The sequence below is a fragment of the Euwallacea similis genome, chromosome 9 (genome assembly GCF_039881205.1).
Source record: "Euwallacea similis isolate ESF13 chromosome 9, ESF131.1, whole genome shotgun sequence".
In the NCBI taxonomy this organism is placed as follows: Eukaryota; Metazoa; Arthropoda; class Insecta; order Coleoptera; family Curculionidae; genus Euwallacea; species Euwallacea similis.
In genome coordinates, this window is record NC_089617.1 from 4,190,413 (window position 1) to 4,217,015 (window position 26,603).

General features: G+C 38.4%; 2 protein-coding genes and 1 long non-coding RNA gene across 4 annotated transcripts in view; 1 reads left to right on the plus strand and 2 right to left on the minus strand.

Annotated features, from left to right (window-relative positions):
* Positions 1–13: 13 nt before the first annotated feature.
* On the minus strand, positions 14–2,383 carry LOC136411052 (trichohyalin-like). Its single transcript, XM_066393458.1, has 6 exons — positions 2,286–2,383; positions 2,038–2,233; positions 1,680–1,978; positions 1,459–1,627; positions 1,042–1,406; positions 14–995 (listed from the first exon to the last, which is right to left on the minus strand). The coding sequence occupies exons 1-6, from the start codon at positions 2,381–2,383 to the stop codon at positions 209–211; spliced, it is 1,914 nt and encodes a 637-aa protein (XP_066249555.1). The 3' UTR covers positions 14–208.
* A 1,935-nt stretch (positions 2,384–4,318) lies between these two features.
* Positions 4,319–26,257, minus strand: Sdb (SAXO downstream of blistered). 2 transcript variants are annotated; one of them, XM_066393099.1, is made up of 9 exons: positions 23,721–26,257; positions 23,519–23,664; positions 14,712–14,860; positions 12,064–12,150; positions 10,303–10,595; positions 10,006–10,252; positions 7,484–9,949; positions 6,335–7,306; positions 4,319–6,247 (listed from the first exon to the last, which is right to left on the minus strand). In XM_066393099.1, the coding sequence occupies exons 1-9, from the start codon at positions 26,127–26,129 to the stop codon at positions 4,929–4,931; spliced, it is 8,088 nt and encodes a 2,695-aa protein (XP_066249196.1). In that variant the 5' UTR covers positions 26,130–26,257; the 3' UTR covers positions 4,319–4,928. The 2 variants fall into 2 exon arrangements, with proteins under 2 accessions (XP_066249196.1, XP_066249195.1); XM_066393098.1 differs by having other exon boundaries at positions 6,335–9,949.
* LOC136410787 (uncharacterized) overlaps positions 12,919–26,603 on the plus strand; it is a 36,883-nt gene continuing 23,198 nt past the window's right edge. The window contains exon 1 of the long non-coding RNA XR_010752287.1: positions 12,919–13,114. This is a non-coding gene — a long non-coding RNA (uncharacterized lncRNA). The remainder of the gene's footprint in view (positions 13,115–26,603) is intronic.

A 26,603-nucleotide genomic window follows, 5' to 3' on the forward strand; every position in this document is an offset into this window, starting at 1 on the left:
CACCCTTTATTTTGAGAAAATAGATTTAAAAGTTCTCTGAACAAATCAATACATCACTTCAGAATTTATTTATAAAAATACGCCTCATGAAAATACATTTGTAAAATATAATTACTGTCATGTACATATAGTAATAGCCCAATATCCTCCACAATTCCACATATTAGGACTTAACTCTAAACTTCCCAATATTTCGCATGATACTCATTTAAATCCGTTTAAACCTCGCCAACTCGTCTCCTTCAAATTTCTTGGGAGGCGCTCCAAAAAGATCATTCTCGGACATATCACCCAAAGTTTGTTGTTGAAGCTTCTCTTTCTCCATTGCCATGCGTTTGGAACGCATCTTAGGCAACATGCTTCGCTCTCTAATTGAAATCAAATGATTAAGCACTGGGACTCCTCCATGAACCGCCACCAAGTTCAGGAAACCATTACTCGTCCTTCTAGCTTGCAACCAATCGTTCTTGTCAGCAGTTAGCTTGTAAGAGTCAGGACCAATGTCCAGTTTATAAGCGCTTTCCTTCAATTTCTTGTCCTCTTGCTTGAGAGGGAGTGCATGTGTGTTATGCTCGGGCCTAAAGTTATTGGAAGTGCCTGAAATATTTGTGGTAGGGGCCTTATGGGCAGTGTTATTCCCCATGGGGGCCTCATCAAGGTAAATGAAACTAGACCTATCAGGGCGTGTTATATAGGATTTGTGTCTGTTGCATTTGCAGTCCTTGTTATCCTCACATAGGCAACCTCTCTTATCCCTTTGTAAAAAGATTTCGCCTTCTCCATCATCGATTTGGTCTCCGTTCAATTGATCGGAAAATTCCAAAAGCTTCCTCAGTTGGAAGTGGTTTTCCATACTATCCAGGTATTCTTTATCTGGGACTTGAACACTGCGCCTGCGGCGAATATGAGAAACCGGGTTCTCATCGGTCGCCATCACTGGGTTCAAGTCACTAGTTTCTTCTTCCATTAAGTTGCTTAGGATATTCCTCTTCCATCTGAAAGCTTTTTTTACTATCAATCCCTAAATGATCAGTAAATTACCTTTGCGCGTTGTCTTCTTCCTCACTGTTTTTTCTGGCGTTCTCCTCATCATCGTCCTCTTCACTCTTTTCGTTATTGCCCGCTTTTAGATTATCGATCTCGTTCCTCACTTCCTCCTTAATTTTCTGAAGACGTTCTTTAATTTGCTTCTCCATTTGCTTCTCAATATCACTCCTCCGCTTCTCTCTCTCATTTTCGCCTTTCTTAACCTGCGCCAGATGTTTATTGATGTATTCTTCAATCTGCTGATCTTCGTTCATGGCTCTAGATTCTGGGTACTGAATTTGCTCATAGTGCTCCGTAGAGACCCATTCAGACCTCTTGGCCGGTCTGAGCTTTGCTTGTCCCTCCAATCTATCTTCAACCTAAGTTCAGAAAGGAAATGAAGCTTTTGAAGACGCATGTGTTGGCCAAAACCTTAATTAAATCGATTTTATTGGTGCCAAGTTCCATATTCTCGTCCTCAGCCAGCTGTAACTCCCGCTTGTCCAAATGGGGCTCCTCTATCAGACCCATATCATGGAGAATTCCCTTGAATTCCATATTTTCTCCGTCCTCATTGGTTCCGATGTTGGATAATTCCGAGCTAAGTATAAGGGAGACGATTACAGTTGTCTGGGCTCTCTCTGATAACTCACCTCAAGGAGCTTGCGTTGAAGAGGGGGTGTTTGTTTAAGACCTTAACTTTTCGTTTTTCGAACATCCGGGAGCTCTCATTTTCCCTACTGCTGTCGACCTTGGACTTGGCAAAAATGTATGGATATTTTGCGTCTGCAAACTGCCCTTCATCCGCCTGTTCCTCGCCCACATCCTCTTGCCCTTCTTTTTCCTCAACAATCCTCTTTCTAGCATCCTCATTTTTCTGAATAGGGCTTACGTCCACTAGAATGCTTTCCTCAGCGTGTAGCGGCAAAAGTTGATAGTTGTCGTGGACCCGCTATTTATAAGGAAAATTAAACTTGATGTTAACTATAAGGAAGTAACATTCCCATTCACCTGCAGCATTCCCATGGGTTCTTGGTTTCTATATATAAGGGCATATTCTCGGTCGTTTTGGTCTGAATCACCGACCTTACTGGCCCTTCCTTTGCGATGCTTTCCAAAGCGTAGATCCCTGTCGTGCTTGAAGCTGTGGTGGTGGGCTTCATGGAGCGACTCAGATTGGTCTGAGCTCTCGTTTTCCTCCGGTTCCCTTCGATTAATTAAAGAGGTGAAATTATCTGTAAATTCAGAGGGAGTCTCACCTGTCGATTTCGGTACGCTTCAAGAGAGTCTTCGAAGGGGCGCAAGGTAGAAGTAGCGCGACAATTAGGTGAATAATAATGAAGCTATGCAGACTCATACTGTGATACAAACCAACATAAAACTCAAGAACATTGGCATGAATTCGTTGTAAATTCTTTACAGCTGCTGACAAATGCTGTGTCAGTATGAAGGAGTAACCTTCACAGGTATTTTTACAGGTATAGAGGATTCAGTTGCTATCAATCTTCCGTTATTTATCATCGGAAGAAAACTGCCAAGGACACTAAGGGACATGTGGGACTAACAGGTCAAGTAATCGATCTAGTTTCATAACTATGGTTCTCTGGAGGAATAATCTTTTCCAGGATTCTTAAGCATTCGTGTCAGCAAACACAAATGCGTGCAGGGCAGTATGAGGGCGAATTGCAGTGATAACTATATCCAGACCTCAGCAAGAAAATCATGTCTAATGTTTAATTTATTCATCTTTTGATCCTGATCGTTACCTGAAAATTGCATCCGGGACGCTATTGTTTTTGCTGTAATTTCTAAAATTCTATCAAGCACTCAGTATAAACTAAATCTTTAGCATGTTATAACATATTTAGATTCAATGAAGCCCAAATTTTCTACAAAAATTACAAAATTGATCGTTTGGTCGATTCAACCTGTAAGTCAGTAATAATTTATGTGGAAAAATTTTCAAAAAAGTCTCGTAGTACAGGGTGTCCGGAAATAACACTGAAATATTTTAAGAGGTGATTCTAGAGATTAAAATAATAAAAAAGTTCTTAATAAATATACCCCAAAAATTGCATCTTAAAGAAGCTAGAATCCCTTAAAGGGTGAATTCTGAAGGAAGCCTTTCTCGCAATGTTTTCGAAACGGTTTGCGCTAAAATGAAATTCGACAAACTTTCATAAGTTGAAATGGGAAAACTTTTCTTGTTTTAATAATTCGAGATTTTAGTCAGGAGCGTCATACACAGCAGGTGTCCCATGTAAATGTTGCCCTAACTTTTTTGTTTGTGGCATTTTTAAATTTTTAAATCAAATTACTGAATCGTAAATTAAGTAAAAAAAGTCCCCTAAAAACCATCTTCAAAGTTCCCCCTTTAAGGGGTTTTAGCTTCTTTAAGAAGCAACTTTTGGAGTATGTTTATGAGAACGTTTTTTTATTATTTTAATCTCTATAATCATTTCCCCAAGTATCCCAACGTTATTTCCGGACACCGTTTGCATTAAAAGGCAGAGTCGCACCAGAATTGGGTAGCAAAAACTTCAAATAAATTAAAGATATCGTTCAACTGGAGTAGTTAATAATTTTAAAATTCACAACTACCTCAATAATGAAGCTACGACATTGACTTTTTAATAGATGTTTAGCTATACATTTTCTGAAAAAACAGGGTTTCGTACTAAGAAGCAGTGAAGTGTTTGAATCCACACCCACGCTATAACCAAAGTATACAAATAAATTTAAAATATCGCTCTGATAGAGTCTAATAATTGTAAAAATTCATATCTGCTTCTAAAAACGACGGTACGCTACTGAGTATTAAACACAAACTTATTGTCCCAAGTTTTCTCTATGATTTTTAGGATTTTATATTAAAAGCAGTGATGTACCGTAGCGGATACAAATGATTTCAAATCTCGCTCACTTCAAGTTTAATTTTTGAAAATTTATTGCTGCCTAAAAAATACAGCTACGGCACTGATTTTTCTTATATATGTATAGCCAGACGCTTCCTCTATAAATGTCTAAATTTGTAAAATTCCATATTCAGACAGTGACGTACAAGAATCAAAGTATGCAAATGAGTTAAAAATCTCGATTAGTGTCCAATTTTGGATAGTTTATATCTGCCTTAGAAGTGAAGGTACGTCATTGATATTTTTACAAATCTGTAATCAAAGTGAAAATTATTTAAATTATTTCATTTCTTTTTCATTATTTTAGCTATTACTGTTTTTTTATATTATAATATTAGAATGTTGGGTTTTAACGCTACAAAATGAAACAGGGAGGCTCTACAAAAGTTACACCTTTATTTAAATTATTTACTTATTTACAAATTCCTAAACACCGGCCGCAATAAGTTTCGCCTTATTCGAGGGTGTTGCATAAAAAGGAAAACCGTCCAAATCGGTACTTTTGCGTCGACAAAGGTACTTTGGAGCTAAAAACAACATGAAACAAATAAGGAAATGAAATAAATAAATAATTGAAAAAAATGTGATGTAGAAATTTTATATTTTGGGCTATGAAGTTAGGGGTTAAAAGAACGTAAAAGCAAAAATAAATTAGCAAGCTAATTAAATAAGCTTTAAATCTATGAAGAGAAAAATCAGAGGAGCACATCATTAATATAATAATAATAAAACATAATAAACCCGGATACCACTGGAGAAATACCACAGGAAAATGCAGAAATCTCAAAGAGAAATCTCGATTAACTCAATAAAATTAGAAAAATAATATTAATCACGCAATAAAGAAGAATATAAATATAACATAATTTATCACAATGTTAGAACAAGATTAATCAACTTAGGTATTATAGTCTTAACAGTCTTACTACCTAAACTATCATAGAAAAAACCTCAAGGAATGCTCAAATCGCGCTTAATAACTCTCCTCTACTTAGTAACAATGGGCATATAAAATTTATGAGACCTCGTGTCTCTGGTGTGCACGAAGGGGCCCTTTGGACTGTCCACCAGCACCGCTGGGCAGGGCCCCACATTCCTCGGAGCATATTCCTTCTTATACGACGTCACCACATGCACATTAGTGTCCCCTAACGTGATATTAGACACGTTGGACTTCCTGGTTACCCTCTCCACCTTTTGAATATTTTGCTGCTTCGTAAACTCCCCATAAGACTTCGCCTCGGAATGACCGTAAAAATGGCCGCCCACAGAAAGATTATCTTTTCGAATAATCTTCTGAGGCCTCTCCACCACTTGATAAGAGGTGGAAGATTGCTGGCTGCGCCTATTGGCGCTGCTCGCCTCTTGGTGTGAGCGATGCATGGAACTCAGGCTCTGCCTCTCTGAGTTGACCACACTGCGACCTTGATCGTGGATGTTGCACACCGACTTTCTCATGTCTAAAGCTGATGAACTGGTGGCGTGAAGAGCTTCAGAAGAGGTGTGATGGCCCTTGCGGTGCAGGATCTGATTGCTGATTTCTTCCGAGCTGACGGTGCTCTTTCTGTGGTGGCCATGAGAGGAGGAGAGGTTGGTTTGGCTCGAGGATTGAATGATATTCTGGTTCGTGGACTGAGTGATGTTCTGGCTTCTCTGTGATTGACTTTGGTGCTGGTGAAGGTGGGTCTGAGACGAAGATTTTTTCACCTCATTCACAGCCTGTCCAGTGTGCTTTGTCACAGTACGAGTGGTCTTAACAGTGCTGCCATCAGCCAAAGTTTTAACGTCAGTTGAGACGTTCATCTCACTTTTACCGGTCTTGCTGACCTCTCCATTGGTCATCACTTGTCTCTTATCATCTGCAGCAGATTTCCTGGTGTAAGTGTGATAGTTGCTTTGATTAGTAGTCTGCATTACGCTTTTGTCATCACCGAGAGAGAAGTGACTTTCCATGTGTCTCCTCTTGTCCACAACGTTCCTCTCGGGGGTCTTCTTCGGGGTTTTCTCAAAGGTCTCCTTAGTGGTAGTAACCGACTCCATCTTCCCACTGCCCATTTTCAGTTGATCCTCGTGCTTTCTGATCTCAGCTCTCTCCCCTCTTGTGGGCTTAAAGTCTTCTCTACTCTTAGGAGTCCCAGTAAACTCTCCCTCAGACTTCAAATTATCGGGATGTTTGACGATGTCCGCCCTCTCTCCAGGTGTAAATTTGGGTTTTTGAGGTGTCTCAAACGTTCCTTCAGATTTCAAATTATCAGGATGACGAATTGGAGTTCTCCTTTCACCAGGTCCTATAGGAATAGGAGTGCGTTTTTCAAAGTCCCCTTCTGAGCGTAAGTTGTCTTGTGGTTTCTTTGGAGTTGGTCTTTCAGACGGTTGGAATCCAGGCTTCTGAGGTCTATCAAATTCTCCTTCTAGGAATAAGTTGTCTCCATGTTTAATGGGACTTCTGCGCTCTCCTGGGCCAATTTTAGAGGGTGTAGGTCTCTCAAATTTCCCTTCAGTTTTTAAATTATCCTGAGGCTTTTTCTGAATAGGACGTTCAGCCGGTTGATATTTGGGTTTCTCTGGGCGCTCAAAATCTCCTTCAGAAGTTAAGTTATCATCGTGTTTAATAGGCCTTCGCCTTTCCCCCGGTCCAACTTTAGTAGGAGTGGGCCTGTCGAAGTCTCCCTCAAGCTTCAAATTATCTTCATGTCTCACCACCTCAGTTTTCTCAGTACGGGTAGTAAATTCATCCCTTTTCCTATACTCATTAAATTCTCCCTCCATGCGCAAATTATCCTGGTGAATCACCATTTCTGCCTTCTCCCCTTTCACCACGCGGAAGTCGTCCCTAGTGCGGGTATCTACAAAATCTCCCTCCATTCTAAGATTGTCCTCATGCCTGACAACGTCTACTCTTTCTCCACGCGAGGCTTTGTAATCGTTACGCCTAGTGACTTGCATTGTTCCCTCATTCTTCAGATTGTCCTCATGTTTGATTGGTCTGCGTAATTCCGCAGGTCCAATTTTCTTGATTTCGGGTCTCTCAAACTCCCCTTCGAGATTCAAATTATCCTCCGGTCTCTTTTGTTTGGGGCGATCTGCCGGTATGAATTTTTCAGGAGTGCGTTTCGGGAAGTCACCCTCATCTTGGCGGAGGTTATCGGAAGGTTTGATAGGAGAGGGACGCTCTGCTGGTTGATATTTAGGTTTGTCGGGTCTGTCGAAATCTCCTTCTTGGCGCAGGTTATCTTCCGGTCTCTTTTGTTTGGGGCGGTCCGCCGGGATGAATTTTTCAGGGGTACGCTTCGGAAACTCTCCCTCTTGACGGAGGTTATCGGAGGGTTTAATGAGACTGGGGCGCTCCGCCGGTTGATATTTAGGTTTCTCGGGCCTGCTGAAATCTCCTTCTTGCCGCAAATTGTCTTCTGGTCTCTTTTGTTTGGGGCGGTCCGCCGGGATGAATTTTTCAGGGGTGCGCTTCGGAAATTCACCCTCTTCTTGGCGGAGGTTATCGGAAGGTCTGATAGGAGAGGGGCGCTCTGCTGGTTGATACGTAGGTTTGTCGGGTCTGTCGAAATCTCCTTCTTGACGCAAGTTATCTTCCGGTCTCTTTTGTTTGGGGCGGTCCGCCGGGATGAATTTTTCAGGAGTGCGCTTCGGGAATTCTCCCTCTTGACGGAGGTTATCGGAGGGTTTAACAGGACTGGGACGCTCTGCCGGTTGATATTTAGGTTTGTCGGGTCTGTCGAAATCTCCTTCCTGACGTAGGTTGTCTTCTGGTCTCTTTTGTTTGGGGCGGTCTGCCGGTATGAATTTTTCAGGAGTGCGTTTCGGGAATTCACCCTCCTCTTGGCGGAGGTTATCCGAAGGTTTGATAGGAGAGGGGCGCTCTGCCGGTTGATATGTAGGTTTGTCAGGTCTCACGAAATCTCCTTCTTGCCGCAGGTTATCCTCTGGTCTTTTTTGTTTGGGGCGGTCTGCCGGGATGAATTTTTCAGGAGTGCGTTTTGGGAATTCCCCTTCTTGGCGGAGGTTATCGGATGGTTTCACGGGACTAGGACGCTCTGCCGGTTGATATTTAGGTTTGTCGGGTCTGTCGAAATCTCCTTCCTGACGTAGGTTGTCTTCTGGTCTCTTTTGTTTGGGCCGGTCGGCCGGGATGAATTTTTCAGGAGTGCGTTTCGGGAATTCACCTTCCTCTTGGCGAAGGTTATCGGAAGGTTTGATAGGAGAGGGACGCTCTGCTGGTTGATATGTAGGTTTGTCGGGTCTGACGAACTCTCCTTCCTGACGTAGGTTGTCTTCCGGTCTCTTTTGTTTGGGCCGGTCCGCCGGGATGAATTTTTCAGGGGTGCGCTTCGGGAATTCCCCTTCTTGGCGGAGGTTATCGGAGGGTTTAACGGGACTGGGACGTTCTGCAGGTTGGTATTTAGGTTTGTCAGGTCTGCTGAAATCTCCTTCTTGACGCAGGTTGTCTTCTGGTCTTTTCTGTTTGGGGCGGTCCGCCGGGATGAATTTTTCAGGGATGCGCTTCGAGAATTCACCCTCTTCTTGGCGGAGATTATCGGAAGGTTTAATAGGAGAGGGACGTTCTGCTGGTTGATACGTAGGTTTGTCGGGTCTGACGAACTCTCCTTCCTGACGTAGGTTGTCTTCCGGTCTCTTTTGTTTGGGGCGGTCCGCCGGGATGAACTTTTCAGGGGTGCGTTTCGGGAATTCCCCCTCTTGGCGGAGGTTATCGGAGGGTTTCACAGGACTGGGACGCTCTGCCGGTTGATATTTAGGTTTATCAGGTCTACTGAAATCTCCTTCTTGATGCAGGTTGTCTTCTGGTCTTTTCTGTTTGGGGCGGTCCGCCGGGATGAATTTTTCAGGGGTGCGCTTCGGGAATTCACCCTCTTCTTGGCGGAGGTTATCGGAAGGTCTGATAGGAGAAGGACGCTCTGCTGGTTGATATGTAGGTTTGTCGGGTCTGACGAAATCTCCTTCTTGACGTAAATTATCTTCTGGTCTCTTTTGTTTGGGGCGGTCCGCCGGGATGAATTTTTCAGGGGTACGCTTCGGAAATTCACCCTCTTGGCGAAGGTTATCGGATGGTTTAACAGGGCTGGGACGCTCTGCCGGTTGATATTTAGGTTTGTCGGGTCTACTGAAATCTCCTTCTTGACGCAGATTGTCTTCTGGTCTTTTTTGTTTGGGGCGGTCCGCTGGGATGAATTTTTCAGGAGTACGCTTCGAGAATTCACCTTCCTCTTGGTGGAGGTTATCGGAAGGTTTGATGGGAGTAGGTCGCTCTGCCGGTTGATATTTAGGTTTCTCGGGTCTGTCAAAATCTCCTTCCTGCTTCAAGTTGTCGATAGGTTTAACCGGAGATGGTCTCTCTGATGGTTTGTAATGAGGCTTTTCCGGCCTCTCAAAGTCGCCCTCATTCTTCAAATTATCTTCCGGCCTCTTTTGCTTGGGCCTTTCGGCCGGAACAAACTTTTCGGGTGTTCTCTTCTCAAATTCCCCCTCAAGGTACAAATTGTCATGTGGTTTCGTAGGAATGGGACGTTCGATCAGTCTCGGAACAGTGTAGTCCTCTTTCGATTTCGGTGTACCTTGGAACGGTCCCTCAAACTTTAGATTGTCTCGGTGAATGACCACTGTCCTCCTCACATCTGACGTGTCAAACGTTTTGTAAACATCATTGCTGGTGGTGGTTATTTCCTCGTTTTGAGTGGAGTAAAACTTCTCGACGTCATCCTTGGTCCAAGTCCTCCTGCGTCGGTCTACGTCGGGAGTCTTCTCAGTGTACTCGACGGTGGTCGAAGTGTCAAATGTCATGTCACCCTCGACTGTCAAATTATCGCTGCGTCTTTGGGTCATAGTGCGTTCTACGGTACTGCTATAGTCCACAAATTCGCTTTTGTTGGTGGTATCTGAGGTGAACTCTCCTTCGACTTTAGTGAATGTGTTGCGTCTCTCTGGGCTGGGTCTTGGTACCAATTCCCCGGTGAAGTCTTGCCTGCTTGTGGTGACATCTATGGGAGAAAATATTGAAGCTATATTAGAGAGTTTCGGTCATTACAAAACTTACCAGTAAACTCTCCTCCCAAAGTGATATTGTCTTCATGGCGCACAATTTCTGCCCGATCCCCACGGATTACCCTATATTCCTCCACTGTGCGCTTAACAAACTCGCCCTCAAGTTTGAGGTTATCTTGAGGCTTCTTAGCAACCGGTCTCTCCCCTCGTTGGTAACTAGGTTTATGGGGTCTCTCGATATCTCCCTCAGGGCGCAAGTTGTCCTCCGGACGTTTTTGTTTCGGTCTTTCCGCCGGCACCTAACGTATAAACTTCTAGATCTTTCTAGAGAATTTCAGAACAGATTTACCCATTTTTCCGGCTCGGGCAATTCGAAATCGCCCTCTTGCTTTAAGTTGTCCTGAGGTTTCTTCACTGGAGCTCGATCTCCAGGTTTCCATTCCTCTGGTTTTCTTTTCTCGAAGTCACCCTCAAGTCTCAAGTTATCTTCAGGTTTTTTTGGTTGGGGTCGCTCGCCGGGTCGATAGCCAGGTTTGTCGGGTCGTTCGAAATCCCCTTCGAATCGAAGATTATCAGTCGGTTTCTTGACCGGGGCGCGGTCGCCGGGCCTCCATTCTTCCAGATGGCGTTTCTCGAAGTCGCCTGAAGAAGAAACCGACATTTTGCTTGTTTTGTTGGAGTAAAGAATTACATCGATCGGTAAATTTAGGGCTTCCTTAGAGAGGAATTAGAGGGAAATTTTATTCTTATGTCAAGGATTTATATTTATTAAATAAGCGTTGTAGACGATTTAATTAAATGATATTTTAAGCAAGATTCTCAAGACTATATTGGTTTTAAACTTAGGAAATAAGTTTCGACAATGACGTCATAAAATTTTACTTCTGGCAATTTGTCCATTGAAAGAGATGGTAAGTGAAATGTAATGTATCATGTGAGAATTAATGCTTATTTCGCGTATATTATTTCAACTTAATTGAAAACCTCGGCTTGCAATGGAATGCAGATGTAAATAAAGGACAATGACAGTTGCCGAATTTGACAAAGGAGTAAGGTTAGAAATTCAATAATGTCAAAATTTGATTATACTCGTAAATTAGTTAAATTTCTATCCTCAATAATTAATTTTTAACGCAATCAATTTCCAATTTCACAAAAAAATTCGTAATTTTTTATAAATAAATCTGGTTTAACTGGTACTACCTCTACTGAAAAATTAAGTAATTTATGGAATTCGTAAATATCATCGAAATACACCAAGAGCTCAACTTTTCAAATTCTGAACGGTTATGACCACCTACTTTGCCGTACTGCTAGCACTTTCATTGTTGTACTGTTACGGACGTTTTTTTCTCTGCTATACTAGTTAGCACCTACTAAAGAAAAAATAGTAATGTCCAACTTACAGATTTTTCTTATTTATAATCCTTTCACCCTGTACAAAGTACACATTTTTTAACGCCATTGATGTACATATTCATTGCGTACTCGTCGCTCGCGAAATCATTTTGCAAACTTAGATTCGTGCGGCAATGTGTTGTGTAAAACTTATTATGTCTTAAAGTACTATCTTGAGTATGATGACATGCAGAGTAGGTGTTTACCGTTTTTCTGTACAGCAAAATTTTAAAAAGCCACATTTGAAACTTATTAGGAATGTTATTTTATGTAACTTGTGCCGCTTCGCTCGTCCCACAAAATCTCATTTGTTACATGAAATTATGCATTTCCTAACGATTTTATAAAATCCATCATAAATCTATTATTGATAATAACGCCTCAGGGATGTGGTTGTGACGCTTAACTGACTGAAAATCATTTACTGCATGTTCAATATTGTCCCTCTTTTGCTTTTTGAAAATTTAAGCTGTATGGTGATTATTGGGACACGTCATCAATCACATCAAAAATAGATTTAAAAAATAGACGTATCGTATATCAATAAGATTTGTGTTAGCAACCGTATGTCGAACTTTTTGTGCTTGTAGAGATATGAGAGATAAAGATCAACCAAATTTATTTGCACTTAAATTATATGGTTATGGTTGATGTTCGTTTTTGTCGACTCAGGGCTTATTCTAGGATTTGTGGTTGTAGGTAAAAAACTTACCTTCAAGTCGAAGATTGTCCTGCGGTTTCTTGACGGGAGCCCTATCTCCTGGACGCCAATGCTGCGGTTCCCTTTTAACAAAGTCACCTGTAGGACAGTAAATTACTATGCTTAAGATCCATAACAAACACACATAGAGACTATACACTATTATTGACAAAATAAATAATAGTGGCAACATAATTTGAAGACCAATTCATGACAATCTACATTAAGAAGATTCTAAAAATATGTACAAAACTCGATTCAGGTAGGTATAGATATGCAGTACAAGGGTCCTAAATAGTAAATTAGTGATGATACCTAGTATTTTTTGTGGCATTTAGAGTGTTGTTTTTTGCTGTTTGTCAATCAATTTGTCTGGAATATATAAACAAGAAAGTGGTACCCACTTCGTTTAACAGAGATCTGTTGTTATAACAGATTATCTTAAACCATTGAAAAGTTGTGTATTGCGTTACCAGTGTCAACAATGGTATTTAGGCTCAAGTCTTTGATAATGTAAAAAGGATATTTCGCACGTATGCTTTGCTAGAAACGTTTAATGTCTACGACTTCAAAAAGATGTAAATGCGTTTCTCAGATTTATGTGGGAAAATGCATTTCGACACTCTGTGATTCATTTGCGAACGGAATCAGTAAAAAATTTTAAAAATTTAAAAATTTCATTTTAAACAAATGTATTTAATTGAATTCTTTACATTAAGTTCAGTTACTTCAAAATTTTAACTTAATTAAAAAAAGGATAAATCCACTTTCTACAAAATTAAAGATAGAATTTTCCTTATCTCCAATAGATTGTGTTCTAGCATAAATTCAAAGTTTTTATCAGTCTCAATATACCTTACAACGTATTCGTGTATAATCAGTGTGCAAACATTTTTATATTTAATGCTTGAAATTTATTATCTTTGCGTAAATTAAGGACTTTCATGTATATTAAATTTGAAGAATTTTAGAGAAAGTGATATGTTTCTCCCAAAAGAGTCGGGTATTTTTAACTAAATATGAATGTTGTAATTACAATCCGATAACCTGCAAAAGCATTTTGGTAAGTTTTACATCACAGTACCTAATAACCAGAAACCCTACGTCTAACTCAAGATTTTCTTCCAATCATACCGCATGGGTAGTAAATAATAACGCTTATTCTGTATATGTTCAATATTTTATATATTATGTATAGTAGATACGTGATTTTATCTAGTGCGGGTACATAATTTGTATTTTTTGTGGAATTTTTTTCATGCGAAATCTTCATTAATCAGTAAATCAAAATCCGAAATCAAAACAAAGACTCTTCTTACTTTACCTTCTTACCACGTTTTTTCTTGATGCAGAAGCGTCGTAAGAGAAGTTTACCTATACTGAGAAAAATGAGTAATACCCTCATTCACTCACTTTCTTATTTTTCTTTCCATTTTCGTCATTCTCTTCATTCATATAAATTTTTAATACAATTTATATCTTACGTCATGAAATATTTTATATTTTATTTCCCTTTATTATCTTTTTATCTTTGTTTATTTTAACTTTCATCTTCGACCGTTGGTTGCTGCTGCATAACGTACTGAGGGTACGAATAATCTATTATTATCTATGACGACGGAATAGAAATATGTTTTTTTAAGTTTAAAATAGAGCTGACTTCATTGAGTATAAACGTGTGGAAAGATACGGGCCCGGGAACCATTCAAATGCGTCTGTGCATTAACTGTGTTGCCAAATTATCTCTTTCAATTTTCAATGTGATACATTTGACCAGTAATATAAAATATTACATTAATTGAAGCTTACCTGTGTGATATATTTACTTAGTTCTTTGTTGAGGTTAGTGAAGGTCATTTTCTTATAAATAATTTTGTATAGTTATTTTTGAAAAAATGAGCCTGGTTGAATACTATTTCTTTTGTATTTTATTTCGGCTTAAAACTACTACCTCCCATAAAAGCAGTAGCGGAATATGTTCTTTTCAAACATGATAGTAATAGTTTTGGAAGAATTCTTATGTAAGTATTGGAAACTTGAAAGTAAGTTTTAAACGTACTATCATATTTAGGCTTGTACGCCCTTGGTTTTTAACATAGTCATTTTTGAAAAACTTGAGAATGTAGTTGTTGTAGTTGAGAATGTACATAATTTTAAAATGCGTAAATACATTATACAATGCTTAAAAGTTCTGATCTAGCTGCCTTTGGAACACCTACTAGCTAGATTAGCACTTTTTTTGAATGTGATTAAGACCTAATGCTATTGTATTCTCATACAATCAGTAGCGAAACCGTCTTTTTTCGAGGATATTTTTTTAAATTCTTTAGAACCATTTTAAGAACTTCAAAAGAGGTTTTAAATATGTATTGAAATTTTGTACGCCTCTGACTTTTAAATCTGCTAGAGTACCTATTGACTTCCTTAAATCTAAATGAGAGTCAACAACATTTTATCGCAGATAAATCAGTAGCGGATCATTGTCATACCAAAGATTCTGATGTTCAATCAACTTTTGAGTATTAAAAACTTCAAAATAAGTTTTAGAAATCCGTGCTATTCGCCTCTGGTTTTTCGAGCTTACTTACCTACCAATTTTTTAAAATTTTACTGAGACCTAAAACTATTTTCTTTCACTTTCTTATGAGCATAAAAGATACCTTCTAGATACAAATGATCTTCTGGCCTCTTGATCGGGAATCTGTCTCCTTTGATCGCATTGTATTCGTCCTTGGGTTGGGCATAAATCGGCCCTTCAGAGTGAAGATGGTCGTTGTAGTCATCAGGGTTGTGTGGGCAACTATGACGTCTTAAATAATAAAAAAAAAACGATAATTCCTCTATTTCTAGGAGCGAAACAATCAATGTTTAATTATATGTATGAATGGACTTTAATGTATTCTTATCTGGTATTTGCATACGTAAATTTCTTTTTCGCAGCTATTTAGGCCAAAATTCTATAACACAAGGACTTGTCCTAATTTTATAGTATACTAATCGATGAATGAAATCAAATTTCCTTCGAACACAATACAAAATTAATTACATTTGAAGCAGCAATTTCCTTAATAAAATTCCAACAATCCAGAGCTTCATTTGCGCTAAAGAGCTGAAATTTGACTCTGGTCATTAAAAATTAAGACTTCAATTAATACCTTTTCTTCTTTCTTCTCCTCTTAACAACCACATGAACCCCTTTCTTTAAAATCAAATTCATAGAATTCAATTCAAAGCGAATTCAGTGTGTAATAATAGCCGTGCTTATTGACTCTTCAAGTATCAATAACCGCAGTCCTAACTTACACAATAATATATTGTCGTGGAAAGTGTGGAAATTTCACGGTGAAATAATGCGATTTTCCCTTAAAAAGAAAACGCGTGGCCGACTGGTCGAGTGGAGACCGGCACGGGGTGCCACGACGCTGACGACGCCGGGCATCCAACTGACTAGACGCCTGCTTAATGTCGATCACCCCAGTGGCACAGTGACCCAGTAACTTAACTAAGGGCGATTCCGATAGAAAATATTTAATTGAAGTTGCAAATATACACGAAAAAATATTTTATGGCTGTGGAGAGGAAATCGCATATCACAGAGGTGGTTGGAAAATACAGTGACGATTCTTGTGGCGATATCTTAGGGATCAAGAAATAGAGCCGTAAAGAGTAAGTGTACTTATGATGATGCAGTGGCAATATCTCGAGATGCTCAAGACCCTACTTAGTCGATTCAACTAAGGAGAGATGGCACCCCTGACATTTGTACTACTATCAAGAATAATATGAAAATAGTGGCGACATCTTGGAGTGTTCCAGATTCCAGGTGCTCTTTTGGTTACTTGAACAAGACACAGATGGCACTACCATTAGGTGTTTGCTCTAGTTTCGTGAGAAAAACATTGATTCATCTAACTTTGAAAACCCTGGTTGAGATTCAACAGTATCAATCAATATTAATAATCCCGTGATTCTTCCCATCTTCTGAATTTTTTTTAAGGATACAAATAGCACTATAAACTTTAACACCGTGGCGGCATCTCGGTTCACTCACGAAATGCTAAGCTATTAAACAACATGTGTATATCTTTACGCCGCAATAGCGACATCTTGTGAAGCTTTTAGTCTCCTGCTGGTTCAAGTAATTGACCACAGGTGGATCGTCGTACTAGTGCTTAGAACTTACTCCTTACGCGAAGCCTGTTTTAAGGGAATGCCCCACTGTCCAATACCTTTACCGCAATATATGCAAAAGTGGTGATCGTTATAGTCCATAATCATCAGACACCATCTGTTTTCTATTTCAAGCTCTCCAATTAAATTTACCAGTTTTACATGTCGAAAGGTCGATTATTATCATTCCTTTTTAGAGGTCAAAGTGAAATTGATCAATCACTTTTTTAAATTTAAGAAACATTTTCATAGTCTTATTTTGGTACGGAAAAAGTGAGTTTATGCTGTTTCAGTTAAGCTTAACTAAAACTGATAAAATTACGGTAGCATTACACAACTACTGATGTGATATGCGCTGTAGGCGGCAAATAACAAACCAGAGATATAATTTTGTCGTTAAGAGCGCCATTATACACACATTAGCTCAATTGGTAAAATCATTTCGAGAGCAGGTTTGTATTCCTTCCAATAACGGAAATCCTTGAAAGGTCATATCTATTATTTGGCAATAATTGTATTTGTTATTCAATACAGATCGTTTAGATTTCCGTTTATTTAAATAATCCTCCTGAAACTGAGATAACTATGAGGAGAATGTTCTCGGGCAATAGTGCTACCATCTCTGATTAGTGACGGTAACTAATGCACTGCCCCAAACACCTAAAGATGTCCACGTAGACTTTGCATTGTTTCTAACAATAATAAAGGAGGAAACATTATTAAAGTGGAGAAATTGTGGGATTGTTTATTTCGGTTATTTATCGCATTTAAGAAATGTGTATGTACTTGAGTGATTTAGTGGATATTCACCGTCGAAGTATTAGTCATGGCACCGATTGCGGTGGCGCTGGTTCTTGTGGGTGTCAGCAGTGGGCCCGGCGAACCAAAGGTAGCGTAAATGGCGATAACAAAAGAAGGCCAACATAAATAAATAAACTAAAGCAAAGGCGTAGGTTTGCTCACATGGGAAACAAAGGAAAACCCATTTTTAGATCAAGAGTAATTGAATATAAATTTGATGAATATCACAATCAAGTGGAACAAATGTGATGTTTATTTACATTGTTTACAGGCTTCTATTACATTACACATTATCTTTTCATTTGTGGTATTTCCTGTAGTTATGTATGTACCAGGTAAGAACTATAATCGTGAATTGCATTTCTCACATACTCATTAAACATAAATAGACAAATAAACTCATAGCCCGTAAATTACTACTCATAAGGCCCATGCAACCATATAAAAATGGGAAATGCATGCCATGGTATATAATTAAAGGAGGATACTGACACCGTGACCAGTTCGCGTGTACCGTAATAATTACCATAGAATTTTATTAATGGACCTGATGCTTTGATTCCTAGTAGGAAGTGCATGTATTAGGTGATCAATTATTTGAGTTACACGCGCGCTAAGTGACAGTAGGATCATAGAAACAATTACCAACCGCCTCGCGGAGCGTCCTCTAGATACTCAAACTGGTATCGTCTAGGAGTGTATTTGTCCCTGTTCAACTCGTATTAAAAAAAGGCATGGATATATGAAGTTGTGCAACCCAGATATGGCAAGTCATAGCTCCCATGCTTGAATAAAATGCAACACTTCGTTGTCCATAAGCGCATTAGACAGGCAAGAATATCTCATCGAATGTAAATTTGCCTTCTCTTCTAGAACAAACTTCCTTTACTCGTTTCCGCCAATTAAAATGGCGGTCCTGAACCTTTAAGTGTTTGCGATGACATAACTGGGGCGCAATATTTCTGCATTTACGAACTCGTACAATGGATAAATATGTGAACAACACTGGTAAAATCTCATGATAGATCAACTATATTGGAAATATCAGGCACGTTTCGACGAACAGCAGGAGTTTTGGAATACTTATAAAATCGAATACTGTGCATAGTTATTATTTGATTAATTCTTTCTAAATTAAGGATTTGTTATTGATCCGCTATTTCAGTGCTAAATATCAAATTCGGCATTCACACGTTAATATTGACCCATTTTCTGGATCACGTATTAATCTTGATCCAATGATAACCGGCGGAGTGAAAGAAACGGGATTCGCTCCATTAACGGTACTTATATGGGAACTTGTACTTGGTACCACTAAATATGGCCAGGACGTGAGACGACCTTAACAGCGTATAATGTATGCATAAACGAGTATTTGAGCAAAAACACAAGACAGCCTTGTTGGGACTATTTCTTATATTGTTGGTTTTCATGTTCCTCGTGATGAAATCAGTCTGGAGGAATTATTTCGTAGGGGGTTTGAGGGAAAAATATGCTAATTAACTTACAAATGACAATAATGTTGGATTAGATAAATCGTGAAATCGTATAACTAATGACCCTCTAATCCCATTATTGGTTCAAATGTTGTAAATTATAATGTGAAGAAATACGGAATAATTGTCAAGAGCATCTTGTGACGCTACACAATAGGTAGCACGTAACCATGCCTTGACAGGTATACCCCTTGGCAGGACAATGACAGTTAAATTTCCGTGCCTAGTTGTCCCATGTTATAAATAAATTTAAGATGCACACAAATGTTTATTTACAGGCAAATAATTAATTTCTTATACTTGGAAATTGAAGGTGAATCGGGTAAAACATCTAAATAAATACTTATTAGTGCGCGTTAATGACAATTGATCCCTGCTATAGATGTCAATGCCACATATGTCACTCATTTTGTCATTGAACTTGACGGTGAAATGCAAAAAATGTCCGAACAAATTCAATTTGGTTTGTCTGCCCTTGTCAAATATTTTCTGCCATAATTTACCAATAGGAAAAAGTGAACAATTTTGTATACAATTTTTTACCAATGAGGTTCACAATCTGACGTTCTGATTCATAATGCTGGCACAAGAGTATTTTTCGAAGAATCAAAATGGCGTTACATTTTAAAAACAATAACTATCACAAACTCTAAATCATGGTAATTTTTGATCGGCACTAAGGCAAATGATTTTAATACATAACGCCATTTTGATTTTTTGAAAAATGTTCTTGCGCCAACATTTGATTATAATATCTCATTGAAAAGGAAATTGTGCACCCTTTTCAAAGAAAAAGTTTTTATTGGTTTAAATATAATTGCATCAATTGTTCAATGTTTGCACCCCAACGGCACATCAACAAGCGAAGAACTTAGTTGAAAATGGTTGCTTTTGTGTGTCATTCAAAAGTCACCATTAACTTGTATGGATTTAAAATCCGATATTTCACGGTATATTGGGTGATCATCAATATTTACCAACAACACGGTTTAATTCGGTAGCTGCGGAATAATTTTAAATAACTGTGACCAATCGTTAAGGTTGATTTTATACTGTGCCTCTAATTATTATAATTATCCATGGGTCAAGCTATATACATATATTCATTTGCAAATTGGAGCATCCCAAACAGGCGTGACCGATTGTTGACGAGAACAAATCGTAGGAAAAAAATATGTAAATATTTACTGATTAAAGGTTCCTTTAAATATGATAATAATTATTAAGGTACCTATTAAGCCACGATATTTAAAGCTAGAAATTTATTTGGAATTTATTATTCCAGAAGAGCTTAAACCGGGCTTACATTAGTTATGGCACGTTAGTTTCTCTCTTTGCTCATGTAACATTGAACAGCACAGACGTACTTGGCCATTAATGGTTATTCAAAAGATTTAGTGGGTCATTGAAAGTGAATTACTTACTCATGCAGACCGTTCTCTGGCATTTCTCAAAGGTCTGAAAAACACGTTTCTTTTTTTTTGTTAATTCAAAGGGTTCTGACTCTTAAACGTAAAAATATTTTTCAGAAAATGAGACTTTTTAATCAGAAAAGTGAGGCGAGTTTGCGTGCTATTGTTGATAGTTATTGAAGCATATCTCCCTGTTAGGTTTGTGCCTATTTACCTTCTCGTAAATAGGAGGCATTTACACGCAGAATGAATTAATTAGTTCTAGTGTTATACATGATGTAACCACAGAGCTATTTGTTTTTTTAAGTCTTAAGTCATTAAGATTAGCTAATTACATTTTCAGTTGATTTTAGGACATTTTGAGAACTTTTTCAAAGTGCACTGGAATTTATAGAATTAAGAATTTGTGTTTGCTGACGGATTCTCAATGGGAAATTTGAACCAACCTTAGAATTTCTTTGAGCCTCAGGCAGATTTTTGGAGTCCTCATTTTAATAAGAAAATAATTTTTGTCATTTTTTGGAATCTCAAACAAATCTAACCAAAATAACGTCATAAGGTTCCTATACATACACGTACATGGCTACTTTTCTTTTAAATGATACGATCGGATCAATTTTAGTGTAATGCCGACAATTGTTTGTTATAAAGCCACATCAAGCCGTAATGGATCGTTGAGTGGAGTAATAGGTCTTCGTTGCTTATTATTTGTTTGTTGCTGGTTTGATGATGGAATTTGAGAACTAATAAAACCAGAAACTCTGCTAGCATAGTTAGTCCTGAAGTGATGAATTAATGCTTACTGCAGTGAGGACTCAAAGAGCTCTTTGCTTCGTTTTTAAATCGGAATTCGCCATTTTTTGACAGGTTTGGGCAATCTTAGGAAACCTTTAGCTATTAATTGTTAGGCATCATGATTTTTTTCTTTAGCTGCTAAGAAAGTCTCATCTTATATTTCCAAATATTCCGATAATATGCAGAAGAACAAAATGCCTGGAGAATCCAACAAAAACAAGCAACCAGAATTTGCTAACCACAACGAAGGCTAATTAGATTAATCTTGGCTCATTATGAGATTTTGCAAATATCATTGGAGATTCTATGCGATATACGAGATTTTCATATACCAAATTTGATGATTCTTTATAAGTTTAAAGTTAAATCTAGACTAACTAGATTCTACATCTGGTACTAGCACTTAACGGTTCGTGATCCGCTTCAATCGAGGCCCATTAAATCCACTTTATTCATATTTATAAACCACTGACCATAAAAGAGCTTTTATAAGTTTTAGTTACTCTTGATGAAGTCACTCTTTGAGCTCCTGTTAATGGGACAAATTCTTAAAAATATCGGTTTTAGCTTGTAATCTCAAGAGGCTTAAATGTTGCATAATACACCAGCTTATTATTAATTAGTCCCCAATGTTACTTTCAGCATAGGTTAATGACCAAGTTTCTCTTTATGCAAGGAACATATTTCGAATCTAATTCGATAGGTAAAAAACTAAAAATTAGATATTCTGTGTCTAACCTCACGGAAATAAAGCTGGTTTCAGATACGGAGAGTTCTCCACATTATGCCTGACTTTAATATAAAAAAGAAAACTTATAAAACCCATTGATTGACGCGTTAAAAGCGGCTTTTTTTAATTTAATTATACCCGGCAAACTTGGCAGTTAACAAATTTAACGGGAACATAAACCTTTCATGTAATTGTCGCACAATCGAGTTTGATTACCCCCATATTGATTGTTAATCAGAAGTTCGGCAAAGCAATGGATTCGACCTTGTTTTTGATGTGTTAGATGTCAATTAGAACCCGAGCAAAGTGCATGTTTTTATTAGAAATTAGAAGCTGAAAAATACAAATTGAAGTGTATTTTTAAATATGAGTACCAAGTTTCGCTTAAAGATCGTTAATTACTTACTGAAGAGTGACCAACAGGTGTTTCGGTGTTGTATCATCAGAAAGCATGAAATTGGGTTAAGATATATCACGATTTCTATTAACTTTGTGCATATGGAAAAAAGTTAGTATTGCAAAAAGCTGAATTAGCTGTATTAAGATAGCAGCAGTATGCTACGCCACTGGATATTCACACTAGAATGGTTTTCAAAATTTTAACGTTACTGGACACTGAATCAGTGGCGAGGACACAAGATTAAAAAGTTAACGCAACTGGAATTAAAAACCTACACCACCGGAACTTACAGGGTTACTAATACATATGAAGAATTATGAATTGTCCATTATTTGGAAAAACAGAAGAACGTTTTTCATCTCAGTCTCGGTGTTCCAATATTTAATCTCCACAACGCGAAAACGAATTTTCTGAAGAAAAGCACTGACGTGTATAGTCTCAAAATTCTTTATATGTATATTAGAGTGTTATGGAACAAATTAGGCGCCACACCAAGTCTCTAGTGGCGGTACCAATTTAATTTTTATCATTACTACTGATTTCCCTTCATTTTAGAGCAATTAAAATATCGCGTGTTCAAAGTAAAAAGGTCACGCCATTGCGTTTGGTATTTAAAAGTTATCTATTTATTAGAGGAGCAATGCAAAAAAAGGAACATTACTGCGAATTTCCAGTAGTAGTACCAATCGAATTTAGAAAATTTGAACACATTATTCTTTATTTTGAAACATCAATTAACTTTATCGTAATTCTGAAAAAAGTAAGTAAGCTTATGATTTTGTAGTAACAAATTCTCTATTTAGCGTAGTATCATGGCTTATCTGGGTGAACAATTACGCGCAAAACCAGTGGCGCAACATTTTTTTATTAGGCTTAACTAAAAATGTTTCACTTAAAATGATAAAATCCTTTCTGTAATTCTAAAATTTACTTACCACGCCACTGATTTCTTTGCTACTAAACTGTGAGTTTGCTTACTTATTAGCGATAATTGAAAGCGTGTTTTTGAATAATTCATTGGCGCAGTTGTTTATTTTCAGTTTCATAATTTCATTTTTCCGGCTGGGAATTATGTTGACCAGTGTGGCACCCAATTTTTTTAACCAGCGAAAATTTAGCTTAAAAACAATCATGAGTTATTATTACTGAAGCTGAAAAACTTCCACCCAACGTTATTGAATTAATGTTATTATGAGGTTATTATAAACAATAATGAAGAAACGTGCGGTTCTCGCATTGAACATTGTTATTCGAGGCCTGGGAAATTACATTTAGAAGGAAAAAGTTGAATGCACGCCCTTTAACAAGAAATTTGTACCAATGAGTTAAGCGGCATAAAATCGGTTTTAGCAGAATTCATACAATTTGATTACATAACTAAACGTGACTTTAAACCATCTAAAATCCTATAGCATCATCAGAACAATTTGTACAGCGGTTGCAATGAAACGTAATGAATGGACAATAATAATCGAGCACTCAGTACCACGTCCGAAGCGGCGAAATCGAAATGACCATAGAACTATAATAGTTCTTGCTTGCGCCTAACCTTCTTATTAAAATGGAAAATATTGATTTATTTTAGTCGATGATGTCACGTCTGTTTAGGTGCTGGCAATTTGCAGTTTACAAGGTTCCGATATTTATCTTATACATCACTTACCCGCAAGTGCAAAGCTGGCAAATGCATTGCTCCTTGAGCGGAACCCGAACTTTGGCAGGTTCCGGCTTCTCCTTTATGGTCTTCACTATATTAATCACTTTATTTTCCGTCACTTTCTTGATGTTTGTGATATCCTCGACTTCATTCTAGAATATGAAAAAAAAACCTTACAAAATAGCTCAGAAATGCTCAGAAAACTTACAATATCCTTGATGTCGAGAATGTCCTCTTTGATGAAAGTTTTATTGACGTGATCTACTGAAGACGAGTCCTTGTTGACCACCTTTTTGATGTCAGTAGTGGAGAGGTTCTCAGAAGCAATCTTGTGATCTACCACTGAGTCCTTATTAACTATTCTTTTGATGTCAGTTACATTCTCAGAATCAGTTTTCTGATCTGTAGATGAGGTAACTTTAACATCCTCAGAAACATTACTAGTGATTTTTTGAGGCTTCAAGCTGTCAACAACATCATGCGTGCTATAGTGCTCAGTGGAAGTCTGGTGGTCTTGCAAAGTCTGCGAATCTTTTTTTACTAAGGTTTTGGAGTCTGAAAACTTGGACATCGACTCAAAAGTTTCTATCACAGTTTGAGTCGAGTCCTCTTCAACTAATGATCTAGAGTTTTTGATTAATGATGAAGAGTCTTTGAGCTGATTGACGTTTTCTTTGATCTCTGTAGATAGAAAGTCCGCACTGGTTTTAGATAATTGAGTGTTTTTCAAATCGGTACTAGTTGTAGCTTCACTCTTCCTTATTGGGGATTTTTCAGATGGTTTCCTAGGGGTTGATTGTTTTGTAGGTGTGGCTTTCTTGGTGTCTGCTTCATAGGTAAACTCTCCATTCCAGCCAGTTTTCCCGTAATTCCTATCAGTTGAGTAAATCACATCCTTGCTTTCAACCATATGGTCCTTGAGCACCTTTCCCCTGCTCCCAATGGTGTTTTGAGTGGCCTTAGAGTCATAAATGTTGGTCACCACCGTGTCCTTTGAGTCCACGGAGTGTCCGTAGAAGTTTTTCGAGTCAGTACTGGTCTGAGACTGTTTAATCTTGCTGGTATCCACATAACTCTCATCTACATATCTTGCGGTAGACTCAGTAGTGCTTTTTCTTGTTGGGGACTTTTCTGACGGTTTTCTAGAACTTCTTGAAGGTGATTGAGATTGCCTTAAGGGCGTTTTTGAACTACCTGCAGGTGTCTCGCATGTAAACTCCCCATTCCAACCACTTTTCCCATAATTCCTGTCAGTGGAATAAATAACATCTTTGCTTTCAACCATATGGTCCTTGAGCACTTTTTCCTTGCTACCAATGGTATTCTGAGTCGCTGTGGAGTCGTAAACGTTGCTCACCATGGTGTTCTTGGAGTCAACGCTATGACCGTAGAAGTTTTTTGAATCTGTATTAGATTGGGAAGAGCGCATCTTCTCAGTTTCAGTCACATGGTGCCCTGGAAGGGCATGTGTGTCTATGTCAGTGACTGTCTTCACCACATTACCTTTGGAATCGTAGTAGGTAGTAGTGGTGGTGATTGTTTCGTTAGCAGCTGCAGAAGTAGATGCTGCAGTGGATGTAGAAGTAGAAGCTGCAGTGGATGTAGAAGTAGAAGCTGCAGTGGATCTAGAATCTGCAGTAGATGCAGAAACTGAAGTAGAATCTCTAATTTCTTTATCAATAAACTGCTTACTATGGTCTTTCAAGTTATGCTTTGCATCACTCTTCAAACCTTCCCGCACCTGACTCTGTCTAGAAGTAACATTATCTCCAATTTGATGAACCTCTCTCTCCGCCTCTGAGCTAAATCCCTGAGATTTCAATTCGGGTCGATCACTATCATATCTTGAAGCGCTCTCCTTGGCCTTCTGCTTGAAATGTACTTCTGCAACTACATTTGTGCCACTTTTGGTGGCCAAATACTCATCATTGCTGGTAGCCTCACTATGTCCAGCTTCATGCTGCTTTTTATCTACAATCCTCTCTTTCCCATCTACAGTCTCAACTGCATAGCTGCTGGAGGAGCTTTTGGCAGTTGAGAAACTTTCTTGGTGTGAAGTTGAAGTAGAGCTTTGCTCCACTACATTTTTAGGCTCCAAGACAAACTTGCCATTCCAACCAGAGTCATTTTTGTTATAAGTGAGTTTGTACTCCTCCCTAGGCTCTGTGACTGTGTAAGTGGAGCCAGATGCGCAAGACAGATTAGAAGTGGATTCGTTTAAATTAGAGCTAATTTGCTGAATGGTGGTGGACTGTGAGGTGGATGCTACTGCTGCTGATGAAGAGTCTTGTAAAACCATGTGTTTATATTCTGTAGATGTAGGGCCAGTTTCACTGTAAGTAGTGATTTTTTCGGCTCCAGTGGGGAGCATTTCGGTGACTGTGTAGCTGACTACATTAGCGCTAATAGGTAGGTGCGATACATCTGAGATTTTAAGGCTGCTAGCTGAGGAGGACTTGGACAAATAACCCGCAGTGCTGTGTTCTGACTTACTTTGTTTACTCGAACTCACTTTCTTGGTGCTAGTAGTAGCTGAGGTGGCAGTGGCGCTACTAGAGCTGGATTTCTTTTTGCTACTACTGCTAGTGGTCTTTGCAGAGCTCTTGTTCACAGTCATTTTTCTAAGGCACTTTTCACTATAAAAAATTTACACTAATGTTAATGACAAATAAATAAACACAAACGCAAAATTAAAATAAAAAGCACGAAAGAGTGTATGTGGTGCGACCGCGACCGCGTTCGATTTAAAAGTAAATTTGAGCCAAAGAATTCGCGGCTGATTCGTATGGTAAGCAACAGGTTACGGCGATGACCCGTGTGGTACAGCTACGTCACTCTTGGTTCTCCCACGTTGGGTAAATCTTCTACTTATAAGGACAGTCGACGGAGGCTGCTTTTTTAATTATTCGTCACTTTCTATAAGTCAAGCTATTTCAGGTCGGCCTTATGCGGTTTCGAAGATGAATATTCGACTTGATATTGCACCAATTCTATTAATAACAGGATAAATAATATACATTATAGAGAATGAATTGGTCATGCCAATATTATGGGGTATATTGTGCCAAAATAGCAATGGCTCCGGTCTGAG